Source organism: Orussus abietinus, unplaced genomic scaffold (assembly GCF_000612105.2).
Source record: "Orussus abietinus isolate OABI.00-Male unplaced genomic scaffold, Oabi_2.0 scaffold472, whole genome shotgun sequence".
Lineage (NCBI taxonomy): Eukaryota > Metazoa > Arthropoda > Insecta > Hymenoptera > Orussidae > Orussus > Orussus abietinus.
The window spans coordinates 19,233-43,891 of NW_019394614.1; the positions used below are offsets into that span (position 1 = coordinate 19,233).

General features: G+C 36.9%; 3 protein-coding genes across 8 annotated transcripts; 1 reads left to right on the plus strand and 2 right to left on the minus strand.

The window, feature by feature from the left end:
* Positions 1-1,684: 1,684 nt before the first annotated feature.
* On the minus strand, positions 1,685-10,620 carry LOC105698974 (probable protein S-acyltransferase 23). The gene is made up of 9 exons (XM_012423634.2): positions 10,095-10,620; positions 8,687-8,940; positions 7,961-8,075; positions 6,524-6,649; positions 5,839-6,284; positions 4,855-5,104; positions 3,812-3,984; positions 3,574-3,739; positions 1,685-2,901 (listed from the first exon to the last, which is right to left on the minus strand). The coding sequence occupies exons 2-9, from the start codon at positions 8,866-8,868 to the stop codon at positions 2,698-2,700; spliced, it is 1,662 nt and encodes a 553-aa protein (XP_012279057.1). The 5' UTR covers positions 8,869-8,940; positions 10,095-10,620; the 3' UTR covers positions 1,685-2,697.
* On the plus strand, positions 9,723-14,901 carry LOC105698976 (biogenesis of lysosome-related organelles complex 1 subunit 2). Of its 5 annotated transcripts, none has more exons than XM_012423642.2 (2): positions 9,723-9,738; positions 11,795-14,901. In XM_012423642.2, exon 2 carries the CDS (start codon positions 11,843-11,845, stop codon positions 12,338-12,340), a length of 498 nt encoding a protein of 165 aa, XP_012279065.1. In that variant the 5' UTR covers positions 9,723-9,738; positions 11,795-11,842; the 3' UTR covers positions 12,341-14,901. The 5 variants fall into 5 exon arrangements, with proteins under 5 accessions (XP_012279065.1, XP_012279064.1, XP_012279061.1 ...); XM_012423641.2 differs by lacking the exon at positions 9,723-9,738 and adding an exon at positions 11,006-11,028; XM_012423638.2 differs by lacking the exon at positions 9,723-9,738 and adding an exon at positions 11,397-11,709.
* Positions 14,902-15,055: 154 nt separating this feature from the next.
* LOC105698977 (elongin-C) lies at positions 15,056-23,968 on the minus strand. 2 transcript variants are annotated; one of them, XM_012423643.1, is made up of 5 exons: positions 23,832-23,968; positions 23,234-23,293; positions 22,964-23,017; positions 19,413-19,603; positions 15,056-16,455 (listed from the first exon to the last, which is right to left on the minus strand). In XM_012423643.1, the coding sequence occupies exons 2-5, from the start codon at positions 23,264-23,266 to the stop codon at positions 16,314-16,316; spliced, it is 420 nt and encodes a 139-aa protein (XP_012279066.1). In that variant the 5' UTR covers positions 23,267-23,293; positions 23,832-23,968; the 3' UTR covers positions 15,056-16,313. The 2 variants fall into 2 exon arrangements, with proteins under 2 accessions (XP_012279066.1, XP_012279067.1); XM_012423644.1 differs by lacking the exon at positions 22,964-23,017.
* Positions 23,969-24,659: the final 691 nt, after the last annotated feature.

The following is a 24,659-nucleotide window of genomic DNA, read 5'->3' on the forward strand; positions in this document are numbered from 1 at the left end:
AAAAATACATGGCAGTAAGTGGATGGTGTAAATAATTTGAAGGGTATTAACAATTACGTAATTTTGTAAAAAAGCATGACCTCTAAAAAGGGAAAGGTGTAAAACATATGACACACCGTGGTCAGTTGTAACAATTTTTACATCCTTAATTCTGTAATTGACAGGAACTAATATTCGCAATTGCAGCTACATATATACGTATATTAACCGGCATAAGGTGCGATTGTGACGATACTTGAAAAAGTGAATGAATATTTAAGGACGAGAAGGACAAGTTGACAAACACGTAAAAGCTCAACAGACTGTATTCATTTGGAATTCGTCCGGAAATAAATACAAAATTTGAAAATTTGTCAGACTTGTAACCAATAAACAGGTTAAACGATAAATATCAGATTTATCTATTTTGTTTTCATTCCGTTTGTGAATATTTTTACGTGTACAAGACATGATCTTATGTTCAAAAGGTCTGCCTGAAATAAATTTGATCGAATGTGTTTTTCGACAATGTAGATGACTCTGGAGTAAACTTGACTTATTACCCCTGTCCCCAATGTATTCCGTCAAATAATTTATATAATTAGAACTACTTAGAGTTGTCTGAACTTTAAATCCATTAAACATATAACGAACTACTCTATATGCAGTGCCGTGGCATCGGTGGCATGAGTAAATCAGTCTCGTTTCCCCCCAATTTAATGCGAACGAAAAACACTGAACCCATGAAAGTGTTACTCACCTACGCCGTTTTACGAAAAATGTCGAAAACAACAGAACGCTTGGTCTAAGAAGCATGAAATTACTGTGGGAGATTCGTTGCCCTATCGGAAAACGTCACCTGTCCCGATAAGTTTTTCCAAATTGAAGGATGGAATTTATAACGTTTGTTACATTTCACCTCGGTCTCCCCTGCTCGTCAAATTTGTCGTTACGAATTTGTGGTGCCGTTTGCTGTGTGTAGACGAAAAAGACATTTTTTTTTTTCAACATCCCTAGAGTAGATGACTTGAAATTGTGGGTGCCTCCTCCCTCCCCAAATATTCACCGAATAGGTGCAGACATATCAAAGAATACCATCAGGTGTAAAAAGAAAACTTCTCCAAATACATATATGTACCCGTCACATTCCGTTCCGATCATTTTCGGCTATGTTACATTAATTATAAACTAAATAATTTAAGTGGTTACAGAACATCTGAAATCAGTTACTATCTACCAAATGCAAAACAATGTCTCGGTTTTAGTTCATTAACAAGTTCTCTAAACTAAAGTATATATTTGGTCATTCATAACTTTTACAAATTATATCATTTAAGGTTTAAGGCCTTGAGAACCGCGGCCATTTTGAATCGTTGACGTCCGAAACGAGGAAATCGCAATTTCCCAGTCGCCATTTTTCTAAACGAATGACATTTTCCAGCAAAGTTGCCACTTTCACTTAAAACAATAAGTAAAGACAACAAACCGGATCCGGGAACAAGTAATTATCACATAAAAGACTCTCCCTGTATATTATGTTGTGACCGCACCTCTCATCGTGAGATGACACTAAAAGACAAGTATGGGAAATTTGAATAAACACTCGTTTACCTTGTAAAAATACCTTCATTTTAATGACAAGTATTTAACTACAACGTACAGTCGGAGAATATTTCTCCGGTAACAGATAGTTAGCAATATTCTTCTTGCCATCCTTCGCAGAGCGGAGAATGTAATTGATCTTACTTTTTGCAATACGCAAGTGATAAAGTTGCAGTACAACTTCATTATAACGAGGGAGTGGTAGGAAATCGAAATTTACAATACTGTAAAAACAGGAGAGATATTTCTCTCGCGCAAAAGTCAAACGGATGCAGCTTGAGGTTTTAACGCAAGCTCTATATTACATAAAACATGATTTCCCTGTTAACTCGAAAGAAGCCAATTATAACGGAATTGTACTACGTCGATACTTAAATATGCATATAATAAACTTACTAGCATATTGTTATGGCTCGAATTAAGTACAACCGTGATATGGCGTTGACAATTGAATCAATGGTACGTGAAATGTCCTTCTCAAACAAGTTTAAGGAGGTATTCCCAATTGAAGCATAGATAATAGCTAAATTGAATGATCTTCCTTTAATAGAAGAAAGCGAAATATAAGCTGGCCATTTTTACATACAGGGTCCAATCACTCATAACTTTCCTAAATTTTTATGTATAGGGTCCAATTACTAATAACTTTCTTAAACTTTTATACAAAAATGGCTATTATGCAAGATATATTACGTTGAGATAGGCTAAATAAGATTCTTTGTGCTTGGTGTTGGCTACGTTCACTTCCCCTGTGTTCATCTAAATTGGCAAAAACAAAAAAGAAAAGTTCTTTATAAGACATTCCTTCCCACGTATAATTATGAAAGATCAAACATTAATAGTACAGAAACATTTTTAAAATGAATTTTTTTTTTTTGTGTTATGAAACATGGGAACACCTCTTTAAATCGGTTACTCTTGTTTCTATCACTTTTCGTATGCATGCACTGATTTCAATATGACATTTGGGTTTTAAATTTGTTAAATACCAGAAAGCGATTCCGTTTAAATGTCTGAGATTAAGGAACGTATTTGTGCACTATTTTCTTGAAGCAATTTTATCATTGTAGTAAGCTGTAGTAAGCTGCCGTAAGCTGCTTATTTGACGGACCTCCTTCACATACCCTCTTCATTGAGAATGTGGTATTGTTGCGGGTCGTTTGCGTGCAGATCGGGAGGGCATAGGAAAAATTCGATAAAATTGAGTACCGGTCCTCTGCTGAAAGGATTCAAGTATCTTCCCTTTTTGTCTCTCAAGTAAGAGTATCTCTTATAGTTGAACATCTCGTTCGTAGTCAAATTCATACATGCGTGCAGAACCTGCGGTAAAGTAGAACCATGATGGCAAGACCAACAAGAACGAAAGCTTTTACTATAAAATAAACCTTTGCGATACAAGTTCAGCTAACGGAATCTTCAGAATTCTATTCATAATTGAAGCCTTTGTTAACGATAACGAATTTTGACGTAGAGCACGCCTTTGTCGAATGTATACGTATACGCGCCCCCCTCCGCATTCAGATTAACACGTTACGTAGATACATACTTGCTTCTCTGATTGCAGCGATACAAAAATTAAAAATGTACGAATCATCAAAGAAACAAGAGAAATAGTGTTCGTCCGAGTTAAAGAAATAAAATTGAAAAAATGTAGAAAATCGACGCCTTTTTGAAATTGATACGATTTTCCCCGTAGTCCCTTTCAAAAGTAATTGTATCTCTTATAGTTACTATCCGACAATTAAAAAGAGAATACCTTTCTTAAAGCAATAACATAAAAACTCTACGGCCGTTTAAAAAAAATACAACCCTATTTTAGAAAGATATCGAACGCAATATTGCAGACATTTAATGCAGCAACCGGTCGGCAAATTGTTTGTAAATCGATTTTCCTCGTGATGATGGTTCCATATGATGATGATGAACTTCTATCTGGACACCTAAAGAATTGAATTGAATTGAATTGAATTGTAAAGACGATCAACTACTCACCGAAGTGCACGTCAATATCCAACCGAGAGAGCAAAATATGAATGCTTCCAGTAAACCTAGTACATAAAGCAACTGTATTCCCTCGATTGCAATGCAGTAGCAAGCGAAGTAGAGGGTGAATGAACAATTTATAGCCACGCACATCACAAAGAGGAAAAACCACATTCTGCAAAGGGTAAATCAATCAGTTTTTCAATGCGACAAAGACCGGATTATGAAGAAATACGGTGCAAGTTACCTGTTCCGCAGTCCAACGCAATTATAAATAAAGGGGCAGTGATGATCGAAATACGTGACGCAACGTTTACAGTATCTGCAGTGCTTGGCCCTTAATGGCCTGAAGCATTTGCAACTGTGGCATAAGCGGGATAGGATGACGTTCCTCTTCTTCCACTTATCAAAATACGGTATCTGAAGTCAACGTTTTCGTTTAGAAATTAACATCTTCCCGAAACAGAATATTCCTTAATATAATTGAATCTATATTTTCATGTCGTCATTAACATTTCAATTATCAATTTTCTATTTTATAATAAATCTAACGAAAGGAACTCTATTTGCCTCGAAGCATTGTAAATTCATAGCTAAGGATATTTATTCCTGTATGGCAGCATCATATGAATTATTTTATAATCCTTCAGCAATGTATATACTTACTTCTTTAGAGACATAAACTCAACTATATAATTAATTATTCCCAGTAATTGTTTTACAGCGGTAATTGTATATTGCTGAATTAGAAGAGAAAAGGGTTCCATATTGAATTTGAATACTTAGCTACAATTATTATATTCTGTATTAACTTATTAAATTATCATACATTTAGAAGAGGATTTATTTCAATAAAATAACACCCGGGTGCTAGTTGTTTCAATGCACTCGGACAAGTTGTTAAACTTAAGAAAATGACCAACGTTTAAAGAATTAATTCTGTGCGGGTGAATTTTATTCCGTTCCTCCCTAAATTTCAAGTATGCGTTCTAATTACCTATTCTACTCCATTGCTGTTTTCTGTCATATTTCCGCGTATTTTTATCCTAATTAGACAGTTGTCTACTGCAGGAAAAATTGTTACACTTGACAGGGTGCAACAAATTCAACGATGAAGAGCTCAAGTTTTCAGGATAGAATAACCCGGAATTTTTCCCGCGAATTGTCGAACGAATGCAAGTGTTCAATACAGAGTATAGTAGGGGCAAGGTTGGCTAGTTACTATTACATACAAATTGAAATATCAAATTTGACTGCTTCAATTGTAGAAAAAATGACACACGACGGTACCTGTTTAATCGCCCTGTAGTAAGAATCACTGTTTTGTGGTAAATATCCAGGATCCCTCCTATTCGCCACTATCCAGGCTAGCCACATGACAACGTTCCAATAGATGAAACAATAGTGACTTCCCCTTAAGAGGTTCCACGTGATTGGTATACATTTGAGCGCGTACATTGGATAGCCCCAGAGAAGGACCGAACCCATGAATAACAACAATGGTCCTTTACTGTTTCCCGCGCCGCCGAAGAGCAATGCCCTGAAGCAATAGAGAACATTCATTTCTTATATAAATCTGTTTGCGCGTTACATTCTTTGACGCGAGTACTTGGCGCAACTTCTCTCCTGTATCTTTTTCTTATCTGCCGGTCTTCATTTCATATAATAATTAACTCTTCCCCTACGATATCGAGAAGCTCGGTCAGGTCGCGTACCAAGTCACGTCTGTACAGATATTTCGGCTACGAAGTGCTAATATTTTATATGAATACAATATTCATCCGTTGCTTTGAATCTATGAGAATTAAGGGGATGTGAAAGCGGCATATGAGGAATCAATCGTTCGTGAAACTTTTCTTCGTATCGGGTGTACGGAATTGTTTCAAACTTTACAACATGAATACGGAAGCTGTAAGAAAGGTCCCGACACCCATGAAATCTAATTATTTATAAACAGCTTTTAAAATGTCTATACAGAAATAAAAAAAAATGTTAATCTCACGGGTGTCAGGACTTTCCTTATAGCTTCCGCATTCGCATTGTAAACTTTGAAAGGATTTGATGCACTCGGTTCAGAGGAAAGTTTCGTAAGCGAGACCCCTGACGTCACTTTCGCATCGCCTTCACGGTAGGATCACGGTAGGATCACGGTAGGATCACGGAAGGATCACGGTAGGATCACGGTAGGATCACGGTAGGATCACGGAAGGATCACGGTAGGATCACGGTAGGATCACGGTAGGATCCAATGACATATGAAATACTTATACGAACCAAAGCTCATTAAGAGGCGGTATCCACTTCGCGCGACGTTCATGTTCGGTTTGGAGGATTCGTACAATGTCCAAATGCCTATGACTTCTGGCCAACTGAAGAGGAGTTTTGCCGTTCTTGTCTCGCGGTTCGAGTTCGATTTTTGTCTTTTCACAAAGAATCTTCACGCAGCTTACATTTCCCGAAAGACAAGCAAGATGCAGGGGCGTCGATCCAAAGTAGTCGGACTTTTGCAGATCGGCCCCGCTGTACATAAGTAATCTAATGAGCTCCGTGTGACCTTTATAAGCTGCCCAATGTAGCGCCGTATCGCCATTTATGTCCGTTAAATGGGCCAGCGCTCCTGAACCAAGTAAAAAAGCCGCCGTGGCAAATTTCCCAAACATACACGCTGTCATCAGAGGCGTCAATCCTTTAAAATCGGCCACATTCACGGTGACACCAGCCTGTTAACACAACGATCATGCAATTATTAAGAATCTTACCATTTTGCAACCATTTTATCGAAATAAAACTTGACCGTTGACTTGAGAATTCTTTCAGATTTCCTTCATTTTTCTTCGTTGTACAAGTAAGAATTGGATTGTTAATTATGAATGTTTTGAATGAAACGTGGGTGAGAGAGAGGGGCAGAGGTCTAGAAACGAAAGAAAAAAGCATGGCAAGTTAATGGTATTTAGAGTACCTTTAAAAGTAACTGCACAATGATAGAGTGACCCTTCCGGCAAGCCCAATGTATCGGTCTAGGCCCTTGGGTCCCAAGACAAGATAGATCGACGGGTCCGTTTCTTTCCACCATATACCTCATTACCTGAAACGTATTCAAATAATGTCACTCGATTTACGATCGTGACTACACTGAGAAAACGATTTATTTCATTGAAAACAAACATGTTTGAATCAACTTTCATTTTCCTCCTTATACAATTGAACAAGTATATGTCTAATTTAAACATATTTGTCGATTGGCCATGTTTGCTTGATATAATCAAATGATTTGCATGCAATTAATCTTTAATTTAAACGAATGATTTATTTCAGTTGAACAAACGTTACATTTAAGCAAATTACTTGCTTAATTTCAATTCAATAATTGTTTCATTTTAACGAACATTGTAAGAGAAGAAGAGATTTTCCGTTAACGGAGGCAAAGAAGCTTGGATATCCGATCAATTTATGAACGGGCCATTATTATAGTTTTTTCACATAATGGTACAACTCGTATCATTGATTATAATTATTTTCGCCCATTAAAGTATTACCCATACGACTATTTAGACCTTACTATTAGAACCTTGCGGCACCTCTGAATGTATCCGTTGGAATCAAATAAATCATTTTGTAGCTTGAATACAAAACACTTAAATAAGTTGATTGGTTAGTTTAAAGAAAATATTAATTTAAATTAAGACAGTTACGTGAAACAAATAATGTAGTTCACTTGAGAACGTGAAAATTTGTCTTCTACTGAAATCAAATAAACGCTTTGTCGATTGATACAAATAATTGTTTTGCTTTAATAAAAGTAGTTTAAACATATTTCTTTGTTTGGATTAAATAAACTGTTTTCTCAGTGTACCTCGTGACTGCAACCTGTTACTTTTTTGTCAGGAAACGTGTTAATGGTGCCATATGTATTTGATACACGATGCCTAAAATAGTGAATGTAATTTGCAAAAGTGACCCGACTTCGTTCCATGGTTTTTTCGTGGTTTTTTCGTGGTTTTTTCGTGGTTTTTTCGTGGTTCTTTCGTGGTTTTTTCATGGTTTTTCCATGGGTGAAACGTGTATGCCGATATTCCATCCGTGTCATTAAATGCATGCAGTTAAAATCAGCTCACCAATATTGACAATGTCGCAAAATATTTATCTAAAGTCTTTGTGGTTTTCTGTTTTTACGCCCAGCATATACTTCGTTGCAGAAAATTAAAAACTGAACGAATTAGTGATCTATCGTGGAATCACCCTGTTTTCTAATAAAGCAGTAAATTGGAGTGAGAAAAGCATTAATCGCTAACGCGCCGTATTTTATCAAAAGAATCACCATAATGAAATCTATAATGAAATACGAAAAGATCTAGCGGAGCGCTAAAAAAATCAACTGTACATATTGTATTCTTACTTCGACATTTCCATCTAATGCCGCCCAATGTGCAGGCGTATATCCCCATTCGTCTCTTGCACTTAATACGCTTAATCCATTTTTTTCAACTAAATCGTCAACAGCCGCAATTTCACTGCAAAAAGGTATAAAACCACGTAATTAATATAATTATACGACTTCGGTGTCTGTGTTTCTTTAACCCTGTCGAAGCTAACGACGTCGCATATTGATCATGACCTGTCGAAAAGAGCCAATGGAATGCGATATGTATAATGAACTAAAATGTACACGTACGTTGAAAGAATATTCATCAAGTTGCATCAGAATAAAGAATACACCCTTACTCATACCTCACTTTTAGAAATGTTTAGTCGTCCTTTATTCGAATTCTCCAATGAATCTATATTACGTACCAATGCGCCTATAGACCGCGAACAACCCGGACGGACTCTCGTGGGACCAAGAGTCTTTAGAAACCTCAGTCCATCCCCGCACCGGCACCTGCGTCAAACTCGGCAAGTCGAATGCCGATTCTCATGTCAAATGATCATCAGAGCTGGTATGGGTGCCGGTGCAGGTGCAAACGGCCTTTTAGCCATCAAGTTAGCCGCGTATCTTGGCTGCATAAATGCTAACTTTAAACGAAAGAAAAAGGACCTCCTTCCGACTAGTAGCCCCAGGACTAGGGTCAGCTATGGGTCATTTGTGGGCAGCCGATGTCTTCACCTCGGCGCATATACCCACCCGGATCTAAGAAGGTCAAAAATCCTTTTGGTTTCGTCCGTTGGACATTGACCAGGGGTAGCTTCGTCGGTATAAACGTTCTCGTTCGGGCCGTTTCTCTTTCGGTTTTCGGCATTTTTCACGGGAGCCGTTGTGTGGTGAGTCGATCTCGATATGGGATTCGTAGGTAAATGCCCGACCATGTCGGGATCTGGACTTAACTCCCATACGGATCGAGCTGCACCCGGCCCTGTAACAGGGCTCACAGGATATACCTGTCAACAGCAGAGAAGCTTCGTAAGGTGCCAAGCAATCTAATATTATCATTTTATACGTCATGTTTTTAAACAATGACAATGATTATTTATTACCGCGTTATTTAGTGGAATAGCGATTGCAACGATTCAAATTCTTTTCCATTATCTTGCAGCCTTAATGCGATACGAAAGGGTCGTTCTATACGTATAAAACGTCAAAATAGTTATAAAACTTTTCTCCAAACTGGGTGCACTAAATTACTTGAAATTTCGACACGTAATCATGGAGGTCCTAAGAAAGAACGTGGTACTCATGAAATTTCATTTTTCTAAAATATGTATTCTTGGTTCTAATTTGAGATAAATAACAAACTTTTTTATAAAAAAAAATATCACCAGCACCATGTTCTTCCTTAGGGTCTCCATAATTACACGCCGTAGTTTCTAATGACTCGGTGCACCCAGTATTGAGAGCGGTTTTATAAATATTTTGATGATACGAGGTGACCCTTTCGTATCGCCTTAAAGTACCAGCCCCATTTGAAAACTTCGACACGATTTGTAGAGTTCGGCGCAGCCAAGTATCTTGACAGCCAATGATTATTTAGATTTATTTCGTTAATTTAAATTTTTCAAAAGTTCTTACAAATTCTATTACAACAAATGCATTATCTGTGTTTTACTAAACGTACATACGAAGATGAAAGTGCCAATTTGTGATGTGTTTTGAGTGGTACAAAAGTATTAATGCACTTAGTGAAAATATTTTGTCAGATCAAGAGGAGCAAGGGATTTTAATTATCTCTGTAAATAAAGGTAAGGAATAAAAATGCGTTTAGCAAAGCCCTTGATCCCAGTGTCGAGTAGATATAAGGCTGATATTTAATTCTAAAAATCACAAATCTAAAGCTTGCGAGTTCATTTTAATAATTAATATAAAAAAATAAGCATACATTTAGATCATTCAATCGACGATACGCAACGGCATATCTGTACTGCTTATGTTTCGTGTTGACAAAGTTTTAACTACGCGTGATGGATGTTTTTGCAAAATCTGTCAAAGGAAACTGACATAATTTTTTAATTTTGCATCTCGCGAGGTGCTTAGACTTTAAATAAAACTCTCTTTTTTTAATAGGATAACATGTACCATATCTAATGACGATTCGTACCTTGCAGAGCGTGGCGAGATCCGTGTTTACACTATCAAAATCCCAATTCTTCGAAAACGTTTCACCTCGAAGAGAAGCGGAGTTTTTCAGGGTGGCGGTTGGTCAGAAAGAATTACTTGATTTTGGCATATTATGCACTTCGGTATACACGATTTGGTTTATTCAATATCTTGTCACATCGACGGAAAATAATATTTTCAAAGACTATTCTCATCTATTGTAGAAATAAGTCAATAATATCCGCTCGCTCCTGCACGTAAAAATCAATAATCGTCGTAAGCGCTTGCGTACAAGCAGCATAAAAGCGGACAATGCGGTCCATACAACTAGACTTCTTTAAATCTGGAACGAAAGCAAATTGGTGTCTCAAGTCGAAATAATCAATTCAAACGTTCACGTGCCCCCCAGTGGAACATAACGGATACGGCACAAGATAGCACTCAGGGGACTACCCCAACTTTATGTCTGGTCGGAGAGTATTGACCACGTTTCCATCGGACTCGTAAATCCCGGATTTATTGTGTCCGGATCCAGTAAAACGCGTGTCTCCATCGCCTTAATGAATACACAGATTCGATTCTGCGTGATTCTGCGCGTCTCGATAGACATTTAAACTCGAATTTACTGGGTTTAGACCCGATAAGTCCCGGATTTCGAGTACGATGGAAACGTAGTCATTACAGTGTTTTTAGCTGGTTATACTCAGAGAGGATCAGGGTGTTTATTACGTATTTTTGACGAGAGCGCTCACTTCTCGCACTTTCGTCTCACGTGGGTTTATTCGTCGAATTACGTATTCGCTATATGAAAGAACGCGATCACTAGCACTTCCGATCTATAATATTGCCAAATAAAGGTACGTACCTTGTAAATCGAAAATTGTTGAGTAGTGGGTTATAGGTAGGAAAGACGAGAAGATGGAAAGCCGTTAAAGGTAAAGAACAGGACTCGAGTCTATCTATATTTTTTAAATATGTATTACATTCATATTTACATGTACTATAAGTAGAAGTTCAATAATATAATTTTATCATGTCATGTAAGCGTGAATTATTTAACAGTTTTCAATGTTTAATAATGTTATATGACGTCGCAATAACAAAAACTAACCTATACATCCTAGTAAACTCTCTTTCAAACGAAAATGGGTCTGAGGCATCACATAATTCCCTCCTTCTTCTAACAAGTTCCCGAATACGATTGTTGCCAAAAATCAAAACACCCGGGACGTTTTCCATTTTGAATTTCGGTGTCACAATTCGTGGAAGATGGCGTTCACGGTGCTTATTTTTATATTTTTTTCTTGTACATATGCTTCCCCATTTTGCTTAAAAATTTGTGCCGAACCAGTTCATACGAATGGTCTCCCATTTTCACCACGAAAAACGTTCCGTATTACCGTGAGCTACTCATTTTTCACATTTTCGCTCAAATGTCTTTACGTAATAGACCCCCTTGATCGACACTTAAATTCGGATTTACTGGGTTTGGACTTTATAAATCTGGAATTTAGGGTACGATGAAGATGTAGTCAAACTGCCTTAGTCAGTCTTAGTAGACTTTTAAGATACTACACGAGGAATGTGTTAAAAGTATTAATGATCTGTTTTTCAATGTAATTTTCTTTGTCAAGGTTTGACGTTACTAATTGTGTTTAATGTATAGAATTTGGTCTTGATATTATTAATCATTTTTTGCAGTGCCTTTGATATTTGCACCGTAATCAAAGCGTGACATTACGGTCAACCATGGCATCTGTAAACGAATCGAGTATACATGGAATGGAACCCACGCCTTCTCGACTAGATAATTCAGAAAATGAAGCAAATTGCAGATGCGAGTCACCAAAGCGTGGCACGACTTTATCCACGAGTACAAGCAGTTTCGAAGCATTGGATCCGCACGATCCTAATCTCAGCCGATTAGCAAACGCCATGTTTCAAAAAACAGGAGAGTACCTTCAGGAAGAATTGACTGCCACACATGCGGACTACAAATTATTGGAGAAATTAAATAAGGAAACAATTGAGAAATATTCAGAGTTGAAAACTGTCTCATCAAACGTAGCTCAGTCTCTGGAATTGCTAAATCAAAAGTATAGAAAATTACAGCCTATTTTGGATAATATTAATCAAATTGATGATAGCGTGACAAAGTTGGAACAGGCAGCATATAAACTTGCAGCTTATTCGAAAAGGTTAGAAATCAAGTTTAAAGATATAGAGAAAGACAGTAGAAGCAAGTAATGACGGTTGATCGTAATGTAAGTATTAAATTCATTATCAAAGAGCACTGGTGAGTCTTGCGTGCTTTAACCATTTACCCACTATGTGGCACAATCGTATTGCTTGAACATATCGAAAACATTTGTTATATATTGTATATAAATTGTTGGATTCAATTGTTTCTAGTATGTAATTTCATTTGCAAATGTTTATGTAAGTAAAAATGTGCATTATTATTATATCGACTCGTAGCATTGAAATGATTAGTGATTAAATGGATATAACTTTTTTAAAGTAAAGTATATCCTCCCCGCTATATGAATTAAGATATTGCATAGCGAGCATACCGTGCGTATTTTCAAAGTAATCATCAATGCGCGGTTTGATCCATTTTATACGTTTCCTGACTAAGTTGGTGAAAAATTTTAACTATTACAATATTGCTGCAGCAATTGTTTGTTCGAAGGATAATAACGTATAAGCATTTATTTAATAAATCAGCTAAACTTGGGTGAAGCACTCGATAAGAAACAAAAACATTGTTAACATTTTACATTTCAATACAGTTTTGAAGGCAATATTGCAGTCAGATTCCAAATTGAACCACGTAGCACTCCATAGCAGTTGCTCATAAAATGTGGATAATTCATTTAATATCCATATAAACTCTGCATGTATATAATTATTCGAGTTACCGCATTTATGAGGAAAGTAATAAACTAAAGATTAAGAAATTGACATGTATAGTTATCTGTAAATACGTCACTTTTATAGAGGATTTATTTTAACAATTTAATTCAGAAATTATCATGTAGATTTCAAATTGTCTGAACTTTTTAACTCAATTTGAAGCCAACGAGGCAGATGTGTATTCTAGAGACAGAGTTTCCAAGTTTATAAGAGTCTGACTATTGAAAATGCAGTAGAAGAATAGGAATCGATAGAATATTATCGTTAATTCTATTATTATGTAGTAGATGTACAATAATTACAGTGCATACAATGATAAAATAATGACATAAATGTTTTATATAAGAAAGATCATTTTATTTTATACAATTGTGTTCATACTGGTTCTTAAATTCTTGAATGTTTTTATACCTACTTATAGAAGTTACTAATTTATGAGATAATTATGTACCAATCGTATCGGCTTATTTTCATGTGTTACTACTTTAAATATATTTAATCAACAAAACTTGCTCCGAGAAGCTTCTTTTCGTGTACTTATCTTTCCTTTATCTGGGCACTTAGGGGGGAACGGTCCTACCTTAGACCGTATATATCTAGACGTCGCTGTGGACCTCCCACTCCCAAGTTTTCAGTAAGCAGGTACATTGGTTTACCCCTTCCACTACATGGTCTAAAATCTGATTGGGACCGATCTTTTGACACGTATACATGCAATGCACTCTAGTTGTGTCCAACATATTCGAATTTATCCCTTTGATTGCAACGCGAGGTCTAGATATCTATGATGTAAGGATACTACTCGAAAAATTCCGCGTTGACTAGGCTGCCACGTAACGTGCCGTTGCCGTGCCTTGGCATGGAAGCCACGGTATCGCGATTTTGACATCAAGCAACCTCATCCCAATAACGTCAAGCGTTAGTCAATGAAAATGTCATACTTCGCTTAAAGAAACAAAGACTTTGTTACTAGTTTAATTCATTAGAAAACAGATATTTATCGTACTATACAACAAAAGAACTCGATACTTATAAGTTTTGAGCGTATATTGCAATCATGAAGTAATGTAATGAGACATAACACCAATTCGGTCGGGACCCAGTATCTCAGATTTTTACTGGTCTCTAACGATCTGAGCGCTACTTGAGGAAAATGAGGGAACTCCGATACTATGCGACAAAAACATTTCCTACCGACGTAAATTACCTAAAATGCTTTTAATTTTACAATGTTGGTACGCAAAGCAAAACGATAATCCGTGCATAATATACAGAATGTAATGTTTTTTACGCGATAGAGACTAGCAGACACGATAACGGATGATAATTTTTAATTGCAAAATTTGATTGAGGTACTCTCGGCCCTAGATCGGAAAAAACTTGAAGATCTTGCACCCCTAAAGTGCGAACGATTTCAATCCGTGGCATTGTATCTCCTTATACTACTTCGTAGACGTTACTTACCGGTTTGAGAATGTTTTATCGATAAATAGTTTAATACAGACTCTATACGCGATTCCATGAATGTAATTCTACAAATGTTTTAGAAGCAAGATACGGGCACGATCTAATAACGTAACAATTCTTCCTGCAAATTAACGGCAGAGGCTCCCGAAAAAACTCTGTCCCGTAATTTTGAACCGATTTACCTTTTTAATAGCTCGTTTTCAAAAGGAGAAAATTGCCGGGGGCTATATATTTGGAATTTTCTATTTTAGTTTTGGTTCAATTGTATAGCTCCGCAAAAGATACGAGATTGCTACAATTTTGTCCTCATTAGGACACATCCTTAAAAAAGGAAATCGGCCCAACATTACGGAGCTGAGAATGTATTTCCCTTAACTTGAAACCTTTGTCGATTCTCGACTAATTCATTTGAAAATAAGCGTTGACGGTAATTGTCAGTTCCGAGGTGCCGCCACTTGCTATCGTTTATCTTTGACTCGATTGACTTGTGTCGATTTCTACCTTTGTGTTGAATATAAAACGTACACGCAAGTCGTTGATTCGAATAATTTTCACATTACCGAAATAAGAACTTTTCACTTTAACCAGCTACGTAAGGTTGAATATATTTTGCAATACATTATTAAATCACATTCAAACTTGATCGCAGAATACACTTTCATCGTAAACCTAGCAAAGCCTATACACAATTTTAACAGTTAATGTGCTTTTTAACAAATAGCAATAGTACTGTTGTTGAGATTAAAAACGAACGCGCCTTTTTACCGAGTCACTGTATTATGCCATATTCGTGCGACTACGAAATCCAATATTCCTTTCGTTACTAGTATCTAGTGATACCGACGTCATTTTCTTATCGAAGTTAATTCCGACATTTTATTACGTTCTCCGACGTGTTTCATTTTTTTGCGAATCCTTCCTGACCGCGTTCTCTGCGTCAAGATTAGCAATTGTAATTACAGGGCTTACAAATGATAACGATATTTGATATTAGTTACAAAGCTATTCGGTACATTGAATACATAATAACGCACTCTATCTAACGTTCAAGTCGAATATTATACACAAAGAGTTAGTAATTGAAAATTCGCACAACTGATCCGTTTTAGAGATTAATAAATTTATTAAGAATCGATACAATTTTCTTTATTTCGTTACTATTGGGAAGAACTATTTGACAACTAGCACTGTACTTTTCTTATAAAATACTCTAGAGTCGTTTAAACGTATACACGGTCATAGTCTTGAAATATCGTGCTCCAGGTGAGCAAATTACGAAATGAAAATGAAAAACTTGCAAAGTATGCCTCCGGTTGAAACAATTCAGTTATTTTCTTACTCATGAATTATTTGACAAGGGCAAGAATAGTCACTTTCCTTGAATCTTTTGTCTTGTCTTTGCCGAACCTATTGCTTTACGTCCCCATAATGATTCTCGCTCTCTGCTTCGACAAATGGGGTCTTGTCCGGTTCAATAATGGGAGTAATCAATATCAAAAGTATAATATTAGTTGTCAAAAGTTACAATTAGCGTTCAATCTTGTTTTGTCCGTATACAGGAGCTTTAGATAGAGAAATCCGTTTTAATTAATTGTAGTGCCTGTTCGAAACGAATGAATTGTAAACTATCTATTTCGTGTCCACTTGAATGTCCAATGGCGGCATAACAGCAAACTAAAATTGTTCTCACATCGAGGGGAATCCCAACGTTGGGATCCGACATTTTTTCCAAATGGTTGGCCAATCTCGAAGCACCACATCCCAATGTAGGTCGGTTCACCCACAATCGTGATGAAATCGAATTTAACGCTGCCAAATCTCGAGATGTCTCTCCCTTTTAGCAGTCCAAGAAGTTACCGGCCATTAGCAGTTCCAATGCTATTTCAGGTGCAATCGGGAATTCCGGAATTTCCGTGCTGCTATTCGTGTACCGTACCTTATAAGTAAAGTACATGCATACTTTCTGCAAAACGTGTGACCTGTAAATAATAAACCGCATGTTACGATTCACTTAATATCTTTTATAATCTTTTTCTTCATAATTTGAACAAGTCGAAAATTAGGTTACCAATCGAGTACCCGAAGCGGCGCCATCGTCAATCTTTTATATATATCATTATGTCCTATGTCAATTAAATTTACATGCCTGAGATCGGAATACATCATTTACGGATCTGATCTAGGAGAGGACCGTCAAACTAAAAAGTCGTTTAAGGTGATACGAAAGAGTCAGAAAGAGTCAGATATTATATGTATCCGGGAGGTCGAATCGTTCGTCAAAGTATTCTCCGAATTGAGAGTACCGACTCGTTTCGAATTTTACCACGTGAATATAGAGGTCTTAAGGTACGTCCTCAAACTCGTGAAATTTCATTCTTTATAGAACAATTTATTCATGGACTAGGGACAACGAGGCGTGGTCCGTGCACGTTTTTGAAGGTTTAGAACCGCAAATGACGAGTTTCAGAACTTCGTTCGATCAATTTGGAATACCGTCAGAATGGAATATTACGGAGTCAGACGGGAAAATGTGCAAAATACTTTCATCGACGATTGCAAGAGAATGCTGGTTTGTCCCATGAGTAACACGTGCTTTTAGAGCAAAACTTTAGTTGCAGTTAAACGTCACGGATGGCGCCGTTGGTCCATTAGAGTATAAAAAACCGTGAATCCACGGAATCTCGTAATGATTATTCAACTGAAATGACACCTGGAACGCTTCATCTCGTATAATTCTCAATGTAGAGTGTACGAGACTTCAACATAAATATAAATGTCGATAACGTAAGGCGCCAGCTTGTGGTACCACTTGAGTATCTTAAAGGGATATAGATGAATTTTATTTTACCGACGTCGGTTAAATTTCTCAGCGTCTTTCACATCACGAAAAGCCATGAATGATTTTTGTGCCGCTTGCATAGAATATGCGAAGCTTAATTGATTCTGACGATTCCTACAAACGACGATGCTAGGAATCTTGTTTTGCCCAATTCTTCCAATATGCGTTTTACTGCTTCTCACCGTGTAATGAACGCGGAATTTGAACACATACTTGGCTCGAATGTGTGTTCGAATATTTAACCAGAGTAGAGACATAAAATTTGATAAAATTCTAGTTTTTAACGCAGATAATTCATTGTTTAAGTAATTTTACATTTAATTACTTCCTATGGTATAAGACTAATTTTTTATTTTAGTCGTTATATAATAAAATAAGAATATAAAAAAAATATTGAGTCGATATAAAAAAGAGTATATTCTGCATCCAGGAGAAAAAGTAGGCATTTGTATGACGCGCGAACTTTACAGTAGATTCATCCGCATAAAAATGTACATTTGTATATTTCTTTAAACAAACAATGATACTAACAAAATCGGGAGTCACGTTCAAACTATTACTTCTTTAATCATATATTCAAAATGTGAGGTTAATTTGCAAATTAAGGTGATGTGAAAGAGGCGTAAAAGAGATTTCATTTATGAAACTTTTCTCCAAATTAGATGTACGGAATTGTTTCAAACTTTACAACGTGAATCTGGGAGGTTATACGGAAGGTCCTGACACCCAGGAAATTTCAATTTCTTCTTTTAATTTACTTATAGACACTTTTTAAATTTCTTATAAACATTAAAATGTCACGAGACTACTCTCAGAGGCAAACAGAAAAGAGAAAAGAGAAAAGAGAAAGGAGAAAAAACAAAAAAGTGGGCGTATACAGTGTCATTCCGCGCTCGGTTTGTGTGTACATTGCTATGCCCATTGCAAAGAGTACAAAGTAATAAATGATTTTGATATGTATTAATTTTTTTTCAATTTGAAGTATTGTGTTAAGTGTAAGCTATTATTGCTTTTTTTAAAGAAAAAATCATCTCTTCCCATACTTTTGAAAGTAAGATATTACCAGAGACGAGCGGAGAGATGTTTCACGCCATTATCGAGAGGGAGGCACAACTCCCTAGCGCCGTGGAACTGCTTTCAAAGGGGCGAAATGTTCTCTATCGGTAAAGAAAAACACGTTTGCAGATTGCAAATACAGCGCAGTATCGATAGGATGAAATTATCGCCTTTTCGTTTTCGGTATCGGGGTCAATGTAGGATGGGAAAGATGACTACGAATACCGAATAAAGTTGTTATAATGAGTAGTGGTACCCTGCTTTACCGATCGCGAAGATTTCGCCTCCAATTTTGACAGGGGTGTAAAGATCGTAGAGGGCGTCGGTACGCCGTGCCTCCCTTTCAAACGATGGCGTGAAACATCTCTCCGATCATCTCTGATACTCGCTGAAATATATAGTAAACCGGAACGCTCGCTAGCGCCCAATTACAATTTGAGTTTGGCCCTACCACTGCACGATGTCAATTTTCCTTTTGGACTGTAGAAATGGTACGCACGCGTTGGTTAATAATCTGGGAGTGGAACTGCGACGAAGAGTCTATCTCGGACGAATGCTTACCGAACCGAAGTGCGACAAGGATGCAGGGACATCCAAATCTACCTCTCTCTGGAACAAGCTCGCCGTGTATTCTTAAGGTGATGCGAAAGTGGGGTCAAAGAGGTCTCGTTTATGGAGCTTTTTTGCAAACCGGGGGTACCGAATCGATTCAAACCTTACAACGTTAACGAGGATGCTATAAGGGAGGTTTTGACATTTTTTTTTGTTAATTCCTTCTTAGATATTTTTAAAATTTCTTATAAAAAGTGAAATTTCATGAGTGTCGGGACCTTCTTTATACTGTCCACATTCACGCTGTAAAATTTGAAACGATACGGCACATACAGCTTTGAGAAAAGTTTCACGAGCGATTGACTCTTTAGATGCCACTTTCGCGTCCCCTTAAGCGTGGCGAGCGTTCCAGTTTGCTATATATCTCGGTGCTGGTCCTATTACCATCCATTATGAAAAGAAGATTCGTATAGGACTGTCGAATCTTACAGAATCCCCCGGAAGTTGACCTCGTTGGTTTCGTTCTCCGCAAACTGGCCAGGACCGCTGAGCATAGCTTTGATCGTACCGCTGGTCAAGGCGTGTTCTCGTTTAATGATGAACTCGTGCCCGTCGCTGCTGATCAACTTGACGTACATCGCGTCCGGTCCTTCGCATCCCCCATATACCGGAGGTGGGCGCTGACAACACATTTTAATCATTTATTTCATCTCTACTCTTCAGGGTGACGACGCCGACGATTCACTCGGGAAATCATGAATTTTAACGCTCGACGTCACGTGGAAGTCAGCTGAAACTCATTGCCACCATTTTAAGGCCGACCGAATCGCATTCTTGCTAATCATATGAAATAAAAGATAGTCTTTCTCAAATTAGGAAATCATTTTCACCGATTTCCGAGTGAATAGCCCCTCGCCTCGGGATGCAAATCTATACTTTCAACTCCGCTGATAATGGCTTCGGTTAACCGAATTACTTACTACACGCGCTATAAAATTAATAATCTTCCTAACTTACGGACGATTGAAATCTTCGCTAAATCTGAATTAGAAATGTTAAATTGCATACGTAGCATTAAGCAGCGTTCAAACATGAATGATCATGGGATATGAAAATGGCGTCCGAGGAGTCTTCTTTATGAAACATATTCCGCATTAAGTGTACCGAATCGCTGGAAACTTTACCCACGTGAATATGAAAGTCCTAAGAGAGGTCTTGATGTTCGTGACATTTATTTTTTTTCAGTTTATTGACAAATATTCTTTAATTTGTGTAGAAAAAATAAAATTGTACGGGTATCGGAACCTTCCTTAGGCCGTTTGCCTCCGCACCGGCAAAAATTTCACACATATGATTACATTATGTTAACCATACATATGGTTTATGTAAAACACGGACCCGCCAAGTAATACTCGATAAGAAATCACTTAACATTGTATATCATAAAAAATGCCGATTAAATAAACTTAAATGTAATTGGCAGTAATAACATAAAACTAGCGAAAGCATTAAAGTTCGTAAATGAAGAAAGAATGATGAACTAATGCCAGATTATATAAGAAGCGGATACTTCCCGACGTATGCACTTGGCTTTGTGTTTTGATTTCAGTATTTTTTGTAGGAAGAAGCTAATTCTTTTTTTTTTTTTCAAAATGGGGATTCGCAACGACCATGTACTTGGTGAGGTTTTTTTTTTCACATGGAAGTGTTTTTGTGGGGTAGATTACCTCCGGGAAAAACGCCGGTGCTGGCGCGGGTGCAAACGCCCTTAGAGAGTCTCTATAATCACGTGGTAAAAGGACGGGGGTCTAAAAGGTCCCTCTACGCCCCTAAAAATTATTGAAAAACCCAATTGATCTCACAACTACCGTAATCAGCATTTTTTCATTCTAGAACATTTTTTCTATAAGTATCCAAAAATATTCTTTACGCTTCTCTCGAGTGCGCAAAATTGCTCATTTTTATGATTTCAACTAAAAGTAGTTTATTTTCGGTAATTCCCCCTTAGTTGTTTTAGGAGCACGACGATGAAACACTTTCTATTTTAGATATATACGATGTAACGTATCATAGGAGACAATGTACATGAAAATCAGTGTTGCGCAGCTGCGTTGTTAGTAATGACAAAACATAATCTCTGTAAGTAGGATCGAGTGTCAAGTTCCTCCTACTCTTTGTAATGCACGATTGCATACTTAAGTGAAGATAACACGGTTATAGGTGCTGAATGTTGTTTATATGTGATCGATAAAGGTCTCAATATTCAATATGTAAGAGCTGGAATATCGCGTGCTGAGCCTTTTGGGACATGAAAGATATGTTTTAGCAGTGAATCCTTGTACCGTAGAATGCAGTAACTATTTTTTAGACGCTGCAACCTCAGGATGGTCAGAGAGCGATGAAAAACGCTCCGACTAATTTGTTTCCATCTTTCTTATCATTTGGTAGCATTAAGGGGATGTAAAAATGGCATCTAAGGGGTCAATCGTTCATGAAACTTTTCTCCGAATTGAGTGTACCGAATCGTTTCAAGTTTCACAACGTGAATATGAAGGCTATAAGGAAGGTTCTGACACCCATGAAATTTAGTCTTTCATCAAAAATGTTGAAAATATTTACAAATTAAAAATAAGATGATATTTCATGGATGTCAGGATCTTCCTTATAGCCTTCATATTTCCATTGTAAAGTCTGAAACGATTCCGTACCCTCGGTTTAAAGAAAAATCTCATAAACGAGACCTCTTTGACGCCACTTTCACATCGCTTTAAATATTGTTTGAACAATTTGCTTTACACTTTACTATTCTTTTATGTCAGAATTTAAATTATTTTTCACCGTGTTTATAATAAACTTTTTTATCTAATTAATTGTTCTCTTATCTATCATGACCTTATTTAACGCGTTACGTTGCCATGCCGTGTACCAGCCGAGGTTAACTCGTATTATCGGTGGTACACGTGGCACGGAACGTGTTAAATGAAATAAGAATGAGAAGCTTAAATTCCTTAGGGTCAAAAATCCGCCTTATGGACACTCATCCTTTTAAACGATTCGGTATATCCAGATCGGAAAAATGTTTCATAAATGGTTGACTTCTCGAATGCTACTTTCGTACCTCTTTTGTTATATTACTGGCTACCATTAATGACGAACTTTTATACTCCTGCAATGGAGCAATGCAGATTGGGTATAGAGATCCTTTCTGCAGCAAATGTTTATTATCTTGCTATATTATAATTGGGGCACCATTGAATCATTTTTCGTTGAAAAAAAAAAAAAAAACGAATTTATTCAATTTATATGAGATTCGCCAACAAATTTTTGCCATTTGCTTCATTACGTCTTGCACAGAAGTCGATGTAAGTTCATTCTAGTGGGGTTCCTGTTTATATGTCCAAAGAATAAATCCAATTACTCGATAAGGTATTTAAACCCAGTTACCTAAGTATTGAAATTAAAAGTCTGGGTTCTCTGCGATAACATTTATTTCAGTTGTTATTGTGGAGATTTAATTATTTAATTATTGATCTACCTGGTACAGCTGTTAATGGAAGGTGTTTTGAAATTTTTCATGATAGGTGGACGGCGAGGCTGGAGAGTCTTATAACTTATTCGACACACTTTTTTCCTGATTTCTATAAATTTGAAGATAATGATGGTACTAATAATTACTGAACCAACCAATATATCTAATTGCTATCGTATCGGTTTCGTTGTAACAGAAGTACAGGTTCTCAGGATTCAGTCAATGGATTCATCTTTTACTTTTCCAATCATATGGATGTTGTGATTACTTTTAACTATTATCAGTCGCAGGTAACTAATATTAAATTGTTTACAGGTACGATCATTTAAATGCATACAAGGTCACTCCTTCCCTTCGAGAGTAGTTATCAACAATAAAAGAGAAAATGCAAAAACAAGAGTTAAGGCCATCAAAACAATTTCCATTCTCAGTTAGTTCCAATTAATGACGTAAATATAAGAACGTTTATTTTACTAGGCCCATTAATAGATTAAAAGGCAATTATAGATACCGCATGCAGGTTTACGGATGGTCCGTCCTCTTCCCTTTTATCGTCATTCTTACTCTGGAAATCAGGTTTAACATGGGAAAAATATATTATTAATTGTTACTCTTCTATCGATGAATTTGATTACAGATACCCAACAAACTAATTGACAGCCCTGCGACTTCCCATCGACGAGAGACTCCTCGTCGTTACTTTATTTAGTTAACATCTATTCACAGGAATCGATATCCATTGTTATATAACAACTAAGGGATATCGTACTGAAACACGTACCTTTTCGGCATGCATATTTACGTCTCCAGACATGTTTCAAGCCCAAGTCAATAGAATGAGCTGTGGAAAACAAAATACATGAATCATTAGAAATGATGTAATGCAAATACTATTCGATACAAAATACCGTTTACACGATCGGACACGAAGGAATGCTAGGGTATATCCTTCTTTTTTAATTGAAACGTTGATACTCCACATCCTATTTACAATTACAGTGGCATTGCGGTAACATTTACTTTGAGGAAGAAAGAAGAATATATCATTTTTGTACCAAATATTAATTATATCATTTTTATATCAAATATTGAGCATATTTACTGAGTGAAAATACATTGGTGCAAATAAATGATACTGAAAATCTATGTATAAAGAAAATTATACCACCGATCAAAACAGTTTCTTACATTTCAAGTAATGATCTTAAAATCTACCGACGTTTTGGAAACCACATCTATGGAAACTTTTATCTTAAATTTGACACGATTAGGTTATATTAAGAAAGTGCATTTTCCAAATGTAAAGTAAAATCAATGATTTTAAGCTATTGTTTCAGGAAAAACAGAAACAACAGTGATTCCTAGAATATGATACATACCTTAACAAGGTGATCGTTAAACAACTAAAGTTTACGCTTTTGGCAGAAAATGCTGAAATGAGTTAATAACGAATTTGACCACAGAAACTAGTACTGCTACAGACGGAGTAGAGGAAAGTGCGTATCGCTCATATTTTGAAGCTACATAAACGGGCGTCATCTAACGGCAGCAAACGGAATTAGTCGCACATTTGGCGTGAACTTGAGTCAGAGATGAGTTGGGAGATTGCTCACGGGCAGGGTCGCGCGATCGCATCGTGTGCTGTTCTCTGGTTTCGTACGGTAGCTTTCACCGTTTTTTTCCGGTGCCCAAAAACGGTGAAAGCTAACATACGAAACCAGAGGGCAGCACACGATGCGATTGCGCGACCCTGCCCGTGAGCAATCTCCTAATTCATCTCTGGTTTAAACCTTTGATGTTAACATAAGAGGTAGGGATGTTCGATGCTCTTAAAAGAATCGATTCTTGAATCGATTCTCTTAAAAATCGGAATTTTTTATATATAATTAACACAAATTTAATTAATTCATTTTGACGTGTCGAAAGCCATCCACGAAAATGAAATGAATGTTGTATAAAAAAACTAAACAATTAGCCATTTATGTAGCAATTATATGTCTTCTCTAGCTTTCCCTTTGGCCGATATTTCCGGCCGAGATGGTCGACGGAGTAAATGAGAGGTTCTGATTGGCTGTTGAAAGTAGGTACTCAGTACGACTAGTTCCGACGGAAGTGCGTCACGACGCTCAGTTTCAGTAGCCAATCTTGTCGTTGTTGAAAAACGGCAACCAATGAGCGAAGCGAATTTCTCCCCTCTACCGTTTCAG